The following is an 18052-nucleotide window of genomic DNA, read 5'->3' on the forward strand; positions in this document are numbered from 1 at the left end:
GAGAGAGAGAGAGAGAGAGAGAGAGAGAGAGAGAGAGAGAGAGAGAGGTACACACAACACCCAGAGACAAATAGACATATATATACACACAGACACACACCAACACACACAAACACAGACATATATACAGATAGATATACACAAGCACCGACACACATGGATACACACAGACACACAGAAATACATACACAGACATTCAAACAGACAGATACACACAGATATATACAGATATATACAGACACAGATACACACATTTACACATACAGAAACATACACAGATACATACATATGCATATATGTATACAGACATACACACGCACACACACAGATACACACAGACATACACATGCACACAGATACACATGCACACACACACACACAGATACACACAGACATACACACCAGACATGCACATGCACACATACACATATTTACTTATACACACAGCATTTAACATAATGGTGCCCAGTTGCATTCTTATTTTTGGAAAATGTGATTATTTCATTGTTAATAAAATCTCATTGTGCCTATAAACAACTTTTTTTTTTTACTCAGTCATCTTTTGATGTACATCTAGGGCAATCCCGTTGCTTAACTACTGTGAATAGTGCAACAACAAACATTACCTCCATTTCTCCACACACCTATGCTTCTGCTGTTTACTGACCCACTGAGTTTACTCATAGTAAACCTTTTAATTTTAATCTTTCCCTGGGATCATTATGTGGTTTAATACTACTTTTAAGTGACACAATCCCTGTGTCTTTTACTTAGTGGGTTTATTCATTTTTCTCTGTTACTTCTACTACAGTACTAGTTGATTTTATTATTTTTCTTAATTATTATCTTCAGTATTTAAAATTATTGTCAAAAGAGCTTATTGTTTTAAATTTCCCACCAGTGGTCATTTAAGTATAACATGCTCACCATTGATACTATCGTGATTGCCCTGAACCTAAAATCTGTATGTTCAAATATGTATTCTGACAGATAATATGTCTCTGTCAGTGATGTCTGTCTTCTTTCATACAGTAAACTTTTTTCTCAGCTTATATCCTGAAAATACACTATACCACCAGACATTTGAGATGAACTAGATTTAACTTTCTGTTGTTATGGCTATAGAAATCTTTCATTATTTCATAGACTCTATAAATTTTCCTTTCTTATTGAGACATCTGTACTACTTCTTCCTCCCATTTTGTGAAATTACCACTTTGTTTTCGTTTGGCTTCTATGTTTTAAAAGCTTCCATTGCTATTACCTTTGAGGAGGGTCCTTTGGTCTGAACTTCAGTTCCAAATTCATTATCTATTTGTACATATCTCGCTTTTATTCTTTACATTGTTTTATTTGTTACTGTTTAAATCTTTTCTAAGGATGAGCATTCTATTATATATTGTTTGTTTATGTATGAATTCTATTATCCTGTTTCATACTGAAAGTATCTTTTAGTTTTCTGAAGAATATTGCACTTTTGATAAATTATTCTTCTCTTCATCTTGACAGTTTCAATTACGTTGATTTATGGTTTTTAGTGGATAGTATTTTTTTAATGTTATCTTAGTTCTGAGATATGCACATATTTTAAACATTAAATTCCATAGCAACCCTGACATATTTTCTTTCTAATGAGGTAACTAATGTTCAAATCAAGCTTCTGGTGAATGGATTGGAGGACAAAGAATGAGGGCAAGAGCTGAAAGTACTGGAACCTAGCCCAGTTTGCTGCCTTTCTTCCAGGTCAGGATCCATCTGTGAGCTCTTAAGTGTCAGCCTTGGGAAGAGGTATTTTTCTTTTCTGTAGGATGTGATTCACCAACCTTGGAGTCTGGAGGACAAGGTGGTGGAATAGTAAATGCCTGCACCTGTCCTGTCACCTCCCAGCTGGTCTTTTGATTCACCCTGCCATCACCCAGTCAACACCTGTGACCTAGTATGCTGCCCTTGGTATTCCAGGAGAAGGGCAATAGCCTTGGTTGTTCACTTTGACCCATAATTTCCCATGGATGTTTCCACACCCTCTAAAAATAACATCTTAAAGAAAGATAGCTGCTCACCTGCTTGTTTCTTCATGCTACAGCCACACTTTCTCCTGCTGTTTGAGAAGCATGATCCAGCAATGACAAATCTTACCATTCTAGCTCTTCTGTCAGTTCTAGAATAGTTGGCTTCTTCTCACTAATGTCATTTCAACAAATAGATCATCTTTGCAGAAGTTATTGGTGCATTGATATTTAAGTTCTTTATAGCTGTGTTGAAGTCTTTGGTTTATTTCTGTTGCAGTATTATAATATCAAACTGTTGTTTATGTTGTGACCTTCCTGTTACCATATGGATCCCTTAAGACAGGCTTCTAGCTCTGATTACAATGTAATCTCACAAAAGAGTAGAATATCCAAAGTCTTTTAAATAAGCGATGCATCTTCCGTAATAAGTGAGAAAGTAAGTGAGTGAAATAACATATATGTTCCTTTGTTTTCATTCTGCTAGTGGGACCATGATATAGTTGTTCTTACCACTTCAATCTTTTTCCCTCTAGGACAATGCTCTGATGTAATTTTTCGACTGACAAATTCACTATATAGTTGTAAAACGTTCTACTTTTTTATTGTTTTGTTTCATACTATGTCATTACTGGCACATATTATATGCTCCATATACACTATTGAGATATTTAAAGACGTCAAAACTTGATTCTCAATGTGATATTAACACTGAGGACTCTTTAAATGTGTTTGGTTTTAGATGGATGTTAAACTCAAATTACACTACATATTCTTTGTTAGATTATACCACAATAGTTATTGCCAAATTGTGTTTCATAATTATTTCTTTGACCCTTACCATGGATGTGTAATGTGGGCTGGATTTGAATTCCGATTTTTCACATAAAGAAAGTAGGGTTCAAAGAAGTAAAGTGAGTGGATAGCAGCCCAACATCAGAACACCTGTCTTCAGTTACTGCCAGGCAGAGCTGTTTTTCAACATCCTGGTTTGTCCTTAAACATATGCCATTCTACGACAACAGGGACCTGGAGATTTCTGCCATCATCCCTGAAAGATATTTTGTTCTCTTGTCCTGGTTATCATTAGAGAAAGCATTTTTTTATATGCACTGATGTTTTTGTCTACACGTGTATCTATGTGAAGGTGTTGGAATTCTAACAGACCTAACCAACAGTGGTGAGCTGCCATGCGGGTTCTTGCAATTGAACTCGGGTTCCCTGGAAGAACAGCCAGTGCTTCTAACTGCCAAGCCATCTCCCCAGCCAAAGAAAGTTTTATTTTATTTAATTTTGGGGATTTCTTTCTTCCTTTCTTTCTTCCTTCCTTCCTTCCTTCCTTCCTTCCTTCCTTTCTTTCTTTCTTTCTTTCTTTCTTTCTTTCTTTCTTTCTTTCTTTCTTTCTTTCTTTCTTGTTTTTTTGTTTTTTTGTTTTTTGTTTTTGTTTTTTGTTTTTTTGTTGTTTTTGTTTTTGAGACAGGGTTTCTCTGTGTAGCTCTGGCTCTCCTAGAACTCACTCTGTAGACCAGGCTGGCCTCGAACTCAGAAATCCATCTGCATCTGACTCCCAAGTGCTGGGATTAAAGGCATGCACTACCACTGCCCAGCAAGAAAGCATTTTAAATAACAATGTCACCAACCATTTTGTGATCAGACTGTTCCAGTTACTGCACCTACATTAACAACTTAAATATTCCCTTGGAATGAATAATCAGTAAAATTATACCTATTTTGCAAATAAGGACACTTCAGTACAGATATGTTAAATTACCTGCTCAAATAATACAGATGGTAGCAGTGAAATTAAGAATCTGGAAATCTGGCTTAATCCTAATGTATCATAATGAAACATTTCCTATAGTTCACAATTTACAGAAAGCTTCTAAGTCTATTTTCTGTGAGGACTATTTATCATTCTGTTGAGACTACAGGCAGAATTTGACTGAGATAGTGGCTTGGTTTCATTGAAGAGGGCTTGCCCTGTCTCACCCAGACAACAAACTGCTGAGACCATACCAAAATCTTTTCTGTTTTTTTTATCTGTGATTTTATTAGCTCATCCATATCTACACTTATTTTTCCTGCAGTGTTACATTCTGGGCTTGAAATACTAAGCTATTTCTTTTTCTTGGTATAGGTATTCTGAGTTTTTGACATTCTTTGATTGTATCTCTTGCAGTTGAATTGTGAGAATTTCACGCAAAGAAGTAAAGACGCGGATTTCATCTGTCCTTATGAGCCTTCGGCAGTTTGTGGCACAGATGGGAAAACATACCACAGCAGATGTGAACTGTGTGCTGAGAATGCGTGAGTACTCTATAAAGCAGACAGTGTCTGTACAACTAAACGATGTGTTTTCTTCCCTGCAGTATCTATAATTCATTTGCTTTGAGTTATGAATAAACTTCATATGCTTTTTTTACTGCTCTTTGAGGGGAACATACACAGTAAAACATTTTATATCTTACAAAATTCTACTGAATGCAATTGTTTTGGGCAGTTACCACAGTCTCTGTTATGTAAACAGGACATGCAGATACAAATGCAGACACATAAACAGATGCTACACACACAAGCATGCATATCTATCTTCTCTCATCTATCATTGTGCTAATTTCTGATTGTATTCTTTTATGCATAGAATGTTATCACATCAAATAATATTTAAATACTCAAGAAGTAATAATATTACATAGTATGTAAATGGAAGTTTGAATTTTGAACTTCTTTGCCAAATAGATATCACATCTCATTAGCCTACATTGTTCCCTGTGTTCTTCATCCACCCTCACGGCTTGCTCGGGTCATTAATTTTTCTTTAACCCACAAGGTGTACACCTGCTCTTCAGCCTCTGCTTATGACTTCAAACTTGAATGAACGGGTCTTTTGTTTCTGGAAACACAATCACAAATGTTTGAAATGGTAATGGGGCAATAGTTAGTCTTTGAGGTTCTGAACTTTTTCTTTTTAAAAGTCTTCTCTCATAAATGCCAACCAGAGTTCTCGTTCCGTTCTCTCTCTCTCTCTCTCTCTCTCTCTCTCTCTCTCTCTCTCTCTCTTTCTCTCTCTCTCTCTCTCTCCTCTTCTTATAGACCTCCCCACCTCCCCTTTTCTCCAGATCCATTTCCTCTTCAGAAAATTGCATGTCTCCAAGAGATGATAGCCAAGCAAGACAAAACAAAATACAGTAAGACAAGGCAACCTAATAAGAGAGAATAAGAGAAAGACAATCTCAAAAGCAGTCAGAAGAGTCAGAGAATATCTACTCCCACTGTTAGGAGTCCCACAAAACCCTAGAGCTAACAGCCACAACAAAGAATCAGGTATAGGTAGGCACTGTGCTTTCAGTTTCTCTGAGCCCATGTGAGCCCTGCTTAGTTGATTTGGTGGGGCCTGTTCTCCTGGTGTCCTCTATCTACCTTGACTTCTTCAGTCTTTCCTTCCCATCTGTGTGGTTCCCCAATCTCCAAGAGGAGGGAGCAGATGGAGACATCTATTTAAGACTTTTTAAAGTCTGGCTGTGGGTCTCAGTGCCTGCTCACATCTGCTGCTGGATCTATGGGTATAGTAGAATATTATTAGAACTCATTTCATTAAAATTTTTATAAACAGTTTGTGTGTGTTTCTACCCTTGGTCTCTGGGGTAACCCATCTCTGGTTCCTGGACATCCAGGCAGTGTAAGACATAGGCTCCCTCTCATGGAGTGGGCCTCAAGTTAAATAAGACATTGGTTGTCTACTCTCACGAGTCTGCGACACCGTTAATCCAGCATACCTTTAAGGCAGGGAAGATTGTAGGTTAAGGGTTTTGTGGCTGGGTTGGTGTCCAGGTATATTTTTCCATAGCCTGCAGAGTACCTTCTCATGACAAGGAGACTAGATTGTGGGGGTAAATGCTCCAGTGTCACCATGGCTCCATCACTCGATGTTCAATGAGCTGAGTGTTAAATTTTCTTCAGGTATGTGACTTCCACTGTCAATCTACAGAGGACATCAGACTGCTTCATAAAGAGATCTTACTGGACCTTGTTTTGTCCTTTATTATAATATAGGTCTGAATAAAGAGAATTGCAGTTTGCCTTTCTGATCTACTCATGACTGTACTTTAGAGAACAGTCACCAAGAGTAAATATTAAAACACAGAAAATCCAGGGCCCATGAGGTACCCTCCAGGCATAACAACCTGAGTTCTATTTCTGAGACTTAAATGGTAGAAAGAGAGAATTGACTCTAGTAGGTTATATGCTGGCTCCACTTGTGTGATGTGTCAAGAACCTCCAATTCCTAACTCTCACACTAATTATTATATAAATAATAAATAAAATAATGCAATATGATTTTTAAAATAGAAAACCTAAATAGACAAAGAACATTCTATGTTTTCTAAGGCATGCATTTTCACAATACTACTTTAAACATGCTGAACTATACTATATTGTAAGCAAAAGTTACTAGTTTAAATTTTTAAATCTCTGATCCATGTGATATTTTCTCCTAGAATATCATATGACTCATTGCATTATTGTAACTCTTTGCTCTGACCTCTACAAAGCTCCACATATTCCAGATCTCTTTCTGTCAGCCTATACATCCTGAAAATCTGCTTTCCCTATCACTCTTTCATTCTCAGTTTTGTTCTGAGCTTTATGTTTTTATTGTTATACATATGCAGAATTATAAACTGCTTCTATAGAAAGTAGAAATTATTTACATTTATAGCTCTGAATACTCTCTAAATTCTATTAGATTGAACAAAGTGAATAATAAGGCTTTATATACTTTTTACGTACCATAAAATATGTTAGCATAGAAGAATTTTTTAGCCGGGCGGTGGTGGTGCACGCCTTTAATCCCAGCACTTGGGAGGCAGAGGCAGGCGGATTTCTGAGTTCATGGCCAGCCTGGTCTACAGAGTGAGTTCCAGGACAGCCAGGACTACACAGAGAAACCCTGTCTCGAAAAACCTTAAAAAAAAAAAAAAAGAAGAAGAATTTTTAAATGAAGAATAGATATATTAAAATTGAACTTATAAAAAACTAACAATGGCAACTACAAACAACTAAGGTCTTGGAGAGGTAGACAACATCTTCTGTAAACCTGAAATTTAGCCCCCAATAAGACTCCATTTCCTTGTTATTTTTTAAAGTTGAAAACAGGGCTTTCATTATACAAGCTAAGACTAAAGTGTAACACTGTTTTCAGGTACAGACGCAGTTAGAATACTGGGAGAAGGTTGACAAATTACCTTGCTACAATGTTACCATGCTAATCTCTGTGTCAATGAAATTTTGATTCCAGGAAAAGCCAGAACCATGTTGACATAAAAAGTGAAGGTGAATGTGGCAGCAGCCATCTAGAGACGGTAAGGACAAATGCCAATGTGGGTACACTGGTTTCAGTGTAAATCAGTGGCTCTCTTCCTAAGGCTGGGACAGTTGAACACAGTTCCTCAAGTTGTGGCAACCCCAACAGTAAAATTATTTGGTTGCTACTTCATAGCTGTAACTTTGCTACTGTTATGAATCCTAATGTAAATATCTGATAGGTAGGATACCTGTTATGCCAGGACCTGGAAGGGTTGTGACCCCCAGGTTGAGAGCCACTGAGTAAAGGTTCTCCACCATAGGTTGGGATGCTCAGGAGTAATTCTTCCTTGACTGAAATTCCACATCCTTTCTGTTCACATGGAAAAAGCAGCTGAGTTCTTAAAACCAGATGAGTTTACTTTGGTCATAAGACCAGTAGGCTCTCTTAATAATATTAATTATTAATAAAATTAATTAATTATTAATAAAAAATAGAAAACTAAACCAATCTCTTCAGAAGTAATTGTGCACTAGAGGTCAACCATTGCCTTAGAGTTGAAACCTCAGCTTGGGCACTCACTGTTAGGAAAGCTCAAATCAATCCATTAAGGAAATGAGATTTAGACTAAGTTGTTACTTTCTAGCTAAGATTCTGTGTGCTTTTGATGTTAGGCAAAGACAGGAAACACCATGAATATCACACTTAATTATCTAGTGGAGCACCAGTCCTAGTTTCAGTGGTTTGGTGCTTTCATCCTTGAAGTTACTAGCCTCTACCATGGTTTTGCAGAGATACTGTTTAAAGTATCTCTTTATGTACATCAGGTATGACATTGGGAACAAGTTGAGAGCAATGACTGTGATCCACCTGAGTTCCAGCATAATTGTCACTGTTTCGTGAATACATGCATGAGAAACTAGACATTTACATACTTAGAGATGAATTACACAGACTCACAAAGCTACTTCTGCATGACCACCATTTTTTCAAAGCATTGCTGAAGCATCCAGTCCTACCATTGTGTGCTGTATTTGTTTCTCTCTTCCTTAGGATATGTGCAGTGATTTTCGGGCCTATGTGCAAGATGGACGACTCGGATGTACAAGGGAAAATGATCCAATCCGTGGTCCTGATGGGAGGACACATGGCAATAGGTGTGCCATGTGTGCCGAGCTCTTGTAAGTAGCATCTCCGTGTGCATTTATGAGGAGGTCCTTATTTCCTGCCCTGAGAGTCCTAGAGTGTCAACATCTTCCTCATGATGCATATGACCTTTTGCCTTTATAATTAATGTGAGATAGTTCTAGCTACTGGATAGGCTTCTTGTCTTTTTCTTCACATTACTATGATATTTTTAAGAGAAAAATTTGAAACTTCATTTAAAAATTATAATGCCTAAAAAAAACACTCAATGTTTTATTGTATAGTAGTTTAAGACTTGAGGACTTGAGCAGATAAAGAGGATGAAGAATTGACTAAAACTTTATATAAGGTACTGTTTCTAACAACTTATATTCTAATTGAAAAAAAAATAAAGACAGACTTGGAAAACACTAAAACACTGAATAATCCAAACTGGTCATTTGACATGCGTTGAGTACTTTTAGTGAACCACCCTGAGCAATGCAAATTAATTTTAAATAGTGGCATAAAGAGATAACAATAATAATGAAGATTAATAATAATGAAGATTAATCCAGACACAATATAGTGTCTGGACTCAGTATGGAAGATGAGAGTCACTTAAAAGAACTATTGGTTTCATTTTTCTCTGAGTGTCTGGCATGGCACTATCTTATCTAGTAAGCATGAGTCTTCAAAGTGCCCCAACTTCTATAGCTTTCCTGCTTTATTTATTCATTATTTTATGTACTGAAAGAAAAAGGAGAATCTGACTTTTCCAATTTGATTTCCTGCAGGATGAGCCTATGACACCAGGATGAGGCTACAACTGAGTCACCCATGGGGTTCAGAACCTCAGTGCAGATTTATCATTTAGGAATAACCCTGCTTTGACATGAAGGCAAACCGATGTCCTGCATGATTTAAGATGTTGCACAGAAGGGTGTGTGTGGCAATACCTGAGAGACTCAGTTTGGTTTCACCCTTGTCATAGCATTGTTTCAAGGCTCTTGGTTCTGCTTGTTAGAGGAAATTTTCCTGACAATCTTCTGTTTGTCACATGAGGTGGCACGCCCATCTGGCTCTGCAGAACAAAGGTTCTAATTGAGTGGCTGTTGAGTCAGGTTCACACCCTTCCTTATCTTTGGCAATATCTTGGTCTCTCGAATTCAAGACAGGAAAGTACTTGTTTCCTGTGAGTGGATCAGTTTCAACAGGTTGTTGTAAAGGACAGGAAAGCATTTAGTGCTCAAAACGGTGTGGACATTGCAAATATGACTGGACCATGTGGATTCTGTTTCCTTGACAGTTTAAAAGAAGCTCAAGAAAATGCCACAAGACACAGAGAAAGCAGAATCCGGAGAGATGCCGAGGAGGTAAATGGATCACGGGCACAGTGTAGCAGTTGGGTCTTTATTCATGGACCAAAATTACACTTGTACCTTTGAAGGAACACAATAATGTCATTGTTCCATATTCACTTCATATTACTTAAAAATTCTCAAATATACTACTCTTAGTATAGCTATGAGTAGGCTCTTTTGAAGCCATCATTCACTGCTAAGTTTCCAAATATACCATTCTTATCCTTGTTTTTTTCTCCTCACAAAAGAAAAAATTATGCAGACAAATTTCTATTGATCTTTTTTCCTTTTCTTAATTTTTTCAGGTTAGCATACAAAGAGAAAGACTGCATGATGGTGTCTTCATACATTTACCATTATGCTTTGGGTTTGGTCACTTCATTCATTGCTGTTAGCTCCCTCTCCCTCTCAAATGCTGCAATTAATTTGTTTTGACTACATTTTAAACACTTTCTGGCATAGAATAAATTAGGTAGGAAATTTTCCAAATAATGCAGTCTCTTTAGCAGTGTAGCTAGTGATGCTTTACTCTAAAATTCTGCTGATACAATTGGAGTTATTCATTTTTCTATGCAGCCATTTTATTTATAATACCCTTTTATTAAAATTCTTGCTTCTTCTTAATGAAGATCTCAAATATAAATGATAGCTTAAAAATACTCCTAAAATTAAATTTTGCCATATTTAGTTGATGTTATACAATTTCAATTTATTACAAATATTTCTTTCTTGTGTTGAAATAAGTAATGCACCCTTGACTTATTAAAGCACTAAGGTTACTAAACCCTTATTGCACAGAGAAGGATAATACTGACTTAGCTGAAATGGCTGATCTTTTGTGAGGAAGCAAGGACACCTGGATTTTGGTCTTCATCTGATCAGGTCATACTCTGGGTACTGAGAGTGAAGAAAATATCTCTCTGGGCCCCAATGTTCTTGTCATAAGGACATTAGATATAAGACCTCAGTCTTACCTTCTTGCTGTGTTGTGTTTTTACCTCAAAGGACCTATAAGACTAATACATATACACAGTTTGTGAATTGTAGGGTGACAGTTTCCCATGGGAGAGAAAGACCCACATTTTGATGATAAAGAGCTGACTTTCTTTTAACAAATCTATACAACAAACCAAAATTCCCAAACTAAATTAAGTAGTTTGAGCTTAGCCATAGAGAAACAAAATGCCCAGAGGCTCTTCCACAACAACTGAGGATGGTAAACAATGCATTTTGTGGAGTTTGGATATTTCAGCCTGACACTCTGGGATAGCCTGTTTTATTTCTCATGGATTTTTCATAAACAGGGCTGTTTCCAGTAAGGCTCAAGAACCCTAACTTCTTCCTCTTGGTGGTCAGGGTCATTAGGCACAACTGGGCTAAGCAGGACTGCTTCTCAGTGATGTCTCAATGTGTGCCCTGTAATTAACCTGTCAGTGGGTTGCTCACAGAAGTACTTCTTGAGAATCTTCTTGCATGAATCACAAGCTATAAACTGAAATTATCATTGTTGGTGTTCTGGAAATCATGGAGCATTGCTTTATATGGACATGCTATTAACAGGTGTCTCATTTCTCCATCTTATTCCAAGGTTGTTACCCAGAAAGTGTATGACATGCTCGTTCCCCCTCTAAAAACTGACATCTTATTGCAATGGATAAATGGTTCTTTTTAAAAAGCATTTTGGAATGAAAAGTGAAATTCAAATACAAATCATTCAATACTTAACTAGAAAAAAATCTCACTGTATAGGTAGTAACATCAAGGTCCTATAGCTTTGTGTGAGTCATCCACTGAGTAGAACCACAGTGTAGTCACCAAAGCCTCCTGATTCTTGCTCTTCTCCTCCTGCCACTGCTTCCATTGTCTTGGCAGAAGTGGAAACGTTAAGATCACACAGTTGGTGGTCATTTTTATAGACTAGGCTGCAGTAAAACATTGTATGTTTGTTCATATAGAGGTCATCAAGCCTATAGTGTGTGTGTGTGTGTGTGTGTGTGTGCACGTGTAAAGTTTATTCTGTATCAAATACTAGCATTCAGAAAAACTAAAACAAAATTATCAAGAAATCTGGCACCAAATCTCCCCTCCACTTCTGATATTTCCAGATAAGTAGAGTTCACATAGGTTAAAGTAAAGGGAGCTACATTCACTCTGATATTTTAACCTACAGAGTCTGAAATGGATATAGCAACAAAAGCAGGGCACACATGGTGGCTGAATACTACCTTGCTCCTGTCTCTTTGCAAATGAAATTAAATTTATCTGTAATGAGTAGCATTAAAACACTTACTTCTCCAAGTTCAATATTTTCATTCTGTTGGGTTTACGTGGGGATATTATGACAGACCTCTCACGACCCCTGAGTATTTGAAAAATAAGAAGAATTACTTGTAGTTTTATGAAGTGCTTGTGAAGCTTTACTGTTTCCTCAGCTCTCTTCCATCAACAATTATAGTACACAGATGTTCAGAATGCTGAGTAATGTGGTAAAATAATTGGTGTTTAGATAATTCTCAATTAGACAGTGCTTATGTTTACCATCATTCCCTGATGTGACACTCTGTGATTATAAATCTATTATGCAAAAATGCCAAAATTAAAGACCAGAAAATGTCAAAGACAATTGGTTGTTCTTGTTTTTGTTCTCCCAAAGGAACTTTGCAAGGAATTTAAAAACCAAGTGAGGAGTGGAAGACTCTTTTGTACCCGGGAAAGTGACCCAATCCGTGGCCCTGATGGCAAGATGCATGGGAACAAGTGTGCCCTCTGCGCTGAGATATTGTGAGCTACCCCTCAGTCCACTGAGGATGCTGAGATGCAGACTGATGGATGAATGACATAGTTAGGGAGGCTTTTGACCCTGTGATGAGTCTGAACAGATTTATGCCCTCCTAAAACCATAAGCTCATCTAGTCCATGTTTTGTGTCTGTGTCACAAACTAGAATGAGTACAAACTAAATTCATTTTTCCAGTTAGAAGGCAGGCTTATGACATCCTCAGTAACACATGTGAGTCCTACGCTTCTGTGACCTTTTAGTAAAGTAGTCATAGAACAGAATGATATGTGGGAAGACTTCATTTATCTTCAGTAATTAACTAATTGTGGCAATATTGATAGGAGACTTTCAATGATTCTTTACATTCATGTTATCATCTAGCAATATAAGCCACAGAAAAAGGCTGGCCCCACATCACAAAGCAGACAGCCTCCATCACATTCTCAGATGCTTTGAGTTATGAACTTGTGTTTTGCCACTGTTAGCTCTTTTGAGATGAAGCTAGATTGAAACTTGTTATCTAGTTCGTTACTACTTTCAAACTTGTGGCAAACCTTTGTCCTTATCCTCCAAAATTCTGGGCTTACCAGTGTAAACAATCACATTGAACAGAATTCCACAAACTCTTTACTACCCATTGTCCTAATGCATGCATCTTTGGATTTGGGCCAGATAATGTCCCTTCTTCTTGTAGATTGTATATTATGACTGTCCTCCTTGGATAAAGACTTCTATGTCCTAGTTGAAAATCAATTTCCATAGTTCTTAGTTATGGTCTTCAATAACCATCATCAAAATTGGCAATTACATAATTATTTCTATGACCACTAGTTGATTATTACTATTGTCTCCAAGGCCATAAATACTAAGAGAATGATAGATAGGCCTGGTTGGTTCTCTAATGTACTATTGGGTTGAGTGTAATATTGACCCAAAAAGTAGGTACTAACTGAATGATGAGTGAGTGCATTAAAGTGTACATGAATGAAGATGCTGCTTTTCTTAAGCTTAAAGCTAACAGTGAAGCAACACATAGGCCTATGTACACATACTTACATACTTCAAAACAGAATGAAAACTATTCAGTAAAGAAAAGTCAACAATATAAAAAGCTTATTTCTATTTAGAGTCTGGAATGTCTTCTTTTAAAAGTCTGATTTAAAATGAGAATATTTAAAAGAAAGATATTTATTCAAATAAGGATGTACTCATGTGCACATATGCATGCATATGCATGCAAAATGAAAGGGCCTTCTTAGAAATATGAGGTACCTTAAAAGCACCAGGAAAACATATGCTCCATCTGTGCTTAATGAATACTGTGCAACATGAAGATTCAAAATATAATCTTTTCATTATTTTTTTTCTCCAGCATGAAACGTTTTACAGAAGAGAGAGGTAAAGCAGAGAAAAATCAGAGAGATGCTGAAGAAAGGGCTAAAGCTAAAATGGAAATTAAGGTGAGGATTAACTAATAAATATAGCTCCATGTACTGAAATGTGTGCAAGCATAGCATTTCAAAATCCATTTTCAGTATTGGTTAATAATATTCCCAAAGGTGAAATTTTGATTATAGTTACTGCTCTATACTTAGAATGAAATTATAATGCTAAAATTTCTGATTCCATTGGGAAAAAATAATTGGTCATAGTAGTACATTAATTCCACATTCTTAAATACATCTGTGCTAGATAGTTTTAAATCAACTTGACACAACTTAGTGACATGTAGGGAAAGGGAACCTCAATTGAGAAAATGTGCCTACCAAATTGGCTGTGGGCAAGCCAATGAGGTTTGTTCTAGATTGATGTGAAGAGGCCCAGCTCTCTGTAGATGGTGCTACCCTTGGACTTGTCATTCTGGGTACCATGAGGAAATAGTCGGAGCAAGCTATGATGACTGCCTTGAAAGAAGTGCTCCTCCAGAGCTATGTTTCAGTTCCTGTCCCCAGGTTCCTGCTGTAAATCCCTGCCCTTACTTCCTTCTCTGGTGTCCTGTAACCTAAGAGTTGCAAGCTAAAATAAATCCTTTGTTCCCCAAGATGTTTTTGGTCATGGTGTGTTATCACAGCTATAAAAATGTCATTAATCAGTATTAATCCCTCTTAATCTGATTCCTGTAATTATTGATCTTTTATGATGCATAAATTACAGTTCTAGAAAGTAACCCTTTACATTAAGATGCCTCCCAGCTCTGTGTAACCACCTGCTTAGCTTAATTTTTACCTTCTATTTTGCTCTCAATTCTAAGTGTTCATACTCTTCTAACATTCTCATTTAAATGCACTTGAACTGTTCTTTCAATTGTCATTCATGATCTCTTTCTATCTTCCTTTCTCCTTTCCTTATCCCCTCATTCCCTTTTAATAACCTAATTAATTTCTTTAAATTTATTCTCTATTCACTGAAATCCTCCACAGACTTTATTATCAGTGACAAAGATTTGATTCTGTTAGTCATTATTATAAAGATTTATTGTGTTCTCGATTTATAAAAATAAAGCCTAAATTCCCTACACTGTTTGCATAATGTAGGTAGTTTTCCTGAATATATTCTCAGAACAGAACTAAACAAAAAATTCTTGGCACTTTTCTGCATCATTCTTTTCTTTGTACTAGCACATATTTAATTCAGGTCTAGCTACACTTTTTAAAATTTATATGGCAATTATTTATTCTTCTCCCTTGTCTTGCAGAGGAAAGTAAATCATCTAGCTGCCTTTGAATATATTTGTTGAATATGTATAAGTATGAGCACACTTATTGCATAGGAACATTACAAAAAAGGAATTATATTGTTCGTAATAGTACTAAATCTTTAAAGTATTGCTTTTCACCTTTGATTCCTCTTGCCCAGTTTTATTGATATGCAATGCTGAGAATTACAGATTTACTTGCATAACTTTGCACTTAAAATACCTCCTTTTATTTGTTCAGAAACGATGTAGTGAATTCCAGGATCGTGCAAAGAATGGAACACTGTTTTGTACCAGAGAAAATGATCCTATTCGTGGTTTGGATGGAAAAACACATGGCAACTTGTGCTCCATGTGCCAAGCTTTCTTGTGAGTATGGAGATTGGAGGTGTCAAGAAAGTATAAACTAACACCTGACCTTATAGGACTAGCTTGTTTCATCCTTAGGGAAACTGACTCAAAATAAGCAAAGCAGCTGTGTAAGCTACAAAGACAATTCTTGAGGTACAGAACTAAGGGTTTGTGCTTCCTAGGCACTTACTTTAAGATGCTTTATTTTCTATGACTTTCTATTTCTTAAATTTGGAGCCTTATTATGAAATGAACCTGTATAAATATTTGAAGTTCCATGTGTGAACCATATAGGCATCTCTAATATGGCTAGGACCGAGCACTAGGCTTGAACAGAGTTAAATAAACATACCATACAGAGCCACAAACACCTATAAAATTATCTTAAAATTACTTAACATGCCATAAATTTTTTTTAGAAAGTTAGGGTTACTATTATTTCTCTCTTACAATTTAGAATAATATGAGTAATATTATTTTTCTGAGCTCAAAATAAGTTTTTAGCTATATTTATAATATTAAATATTTAACTTTTTGTTTCCAGTCATAACCCTTTATGCTTATAATATCATTGATTAACTGTAGATACAATGTAATGTGTTTTACAAAGCATATTTGGGTGCTTTTAATTTAATCTGTATATGGAATCATTGGGTTACACCTATCTGTCTCACTTTGGTCTTTTAGATAAAACAGACATGTATGAGCACTATATTTAAGTGTAAATTAAAGCAAAGGGTACATGATATAGAAGATAGACCAGCAATGTAGACAGAGGCGTTGGTGAACTCTGATCTTGGCTGAAGCACTTCTGCCTCCCATCTTCTCTGGCCATCAAGAAGATGTGCCAGTGTGTTTTCTTAAGGTGTTGTCATCACCTAGGTATGAGGTGACCATGATTTCAGTTTGACAGTTCTTTGGCCATCATTTTCTCATCAGAAGAGGCAAAATAATTAATACAAAGCAAGCTTACAGAGGTACTACTGGCATCTTTCTTTTGATGTGAGAAATCTGAAGATATTGTAGGTTGATAGCATATTTGGAAGCAGGTTTTTTAGTTATTACATAGTGATAAAGGGGTAAATCCTTCATCCCCAGGCTGGAAATGGAGAAGAGATGGATGAGTAATATGTATAAATCCGTGGAATCCTTTTATATTTTATTTTATTTTATTTTATTTTATTTTATTTTATTTTATTTTATTTTATTTATTCAGCAAAACAGAAGCTGAAGAAAATAAGACTGAAGCTGGAACCAGAAACCGACGAGGGTCTGAAAAGTCAGAAACATATGCAGTGAGTGGGATACACCCTTAACTCTGTCACTGTAACAGGACACATCTGCAAGAGCCTAGCAAAATGCCATAACCCTTCAGTCTGGAATGACATTGAAATGAACATTGTATGAAACTGATTCATTCTTCCTATTAAGAGACAAACAATAGAAAGTGAAAAAACATTACTAGAATGAAAGAACTTGAATTTTACCCCTAATTTCAACAAAAAAATGTTTTAGTCTTTGCAAACCACTCTCCAGGGGAATCTGCCAAGCACACTCTTTGTTATGGATTATTGAAACTTAATATTTGTGGTAATTTATATAAAAATGATATTTATAAAAGCATGACTTCAAAGAAAGTTTAACATTTACTCTGCATGCACCTGTGTGCATGTATGTGCATGTGTGTGTGTGTGTGTGCACAGATGTATGTGCCTGTGTATGTATAGATGTATTGGTATCTAGGCACACATATGATGGGTAGAGGTCAGAAGACAACATGGAAGAGTTGGCTTCTCCTTCTACCATGTGGGTAATGAGGACTGACTCAGATCATCAGGCTCAATGACAACTGGTTTTACCTACTGAGACTCTCTCAAATCAGAAAGCATAATTTTTAAGACTAAAATATTGCAATGCTCATTTCCAGAGGCTTGCATGTCTTATCTTCACCTATTGTTTTGATGATGAAAGTCTCCTATTGTCCTCTAGACTGTGTTTTTCCTTATACTTCCATTAAGATAATATAGAAACTACCTATGTAAAGCTGTAATGCTTAAAGCCTGCACTTTTGGGCTAAGAAGATGACTCACAGGAACAGGTACTGATTGCCAAACTTTAAACCTTGAGTTCAGTCACTGGAACCTACATTTTAAAAAAAATTAAAGGTAGACATGATCCTTTGTTATCTCAGCATTCCTATAACAAGATGGGATGGGGAGACAGGAGAATTTCCTGGAAGCTCATTGACCAGATGGCCTGGAGTACTCCATGATGCCACAACAGAATCTAAGACAGACCTAGCCTGGACAAGGTGAAAGGAAAGCAAAGAACCAACTCCTGAAAGTTTCCTCTGACTTCTATAATGTGTGCCTTGAGACTGACTCTCTCTCTCTCTCTCTCTCTCTCTCTCTCTCTCTCTCTCTCTCTC

The 18052-nt window shown here is 36.5% G+C and overlaps 1 protein-coding gene across 1 annotated transcript in view; it reads left to right on the forward strand.

Annotated features, from left to right (window-relative positions):
• The window catches only part of Spink5 (serine peptidase inhibitor, Kazal type 5), a 59116-nt gene that overhangs the window by 9936 nt on the left and 31128 nt on the right, over positions 1–18052 (forward strand). The window contains exons 5-12 of the mRNA XM_028777198.1: positions 4186–4313; positions 7306–7369; positions 8365–8492; positions 9746–9812; positions 12454–12581; positions 13951–14038; positions 15515–15642; positions 16841–16919. Of these exons, the coding sequence (XP_028633031.1) occupies positions 4186–4313; positions 7306–7369; positions 8365–8492; positions 9746–9812; positions 12454–12581; positions 13951–14038; positions 15515–15642; positions 16841–16919 (810 nt within the window). The remainder of the gene's footprint in view (positions 1–4185; positions 4314–7305; positions 7370–8364; positions 8493–9745; positions 9813–12453; positions 12582–13950; positions 14039–15514; positions 15643–16840; positions 16920–18052) is intronic.

Source organism: Grammomys surdaster, unplaced genomic scaffold, assembly GCF_004785775.1.
Source record: "Grammomys surdaster isolate TR1022 unplaced genomic scaffold, NIH_TR_1.0 278, whole genome shotgun sequence".
NCBI lineage: Eukaryota > Metazoa > Chordata > Mammalia > Rodentia > Muridae > Grammomys > Grammomys surdaster.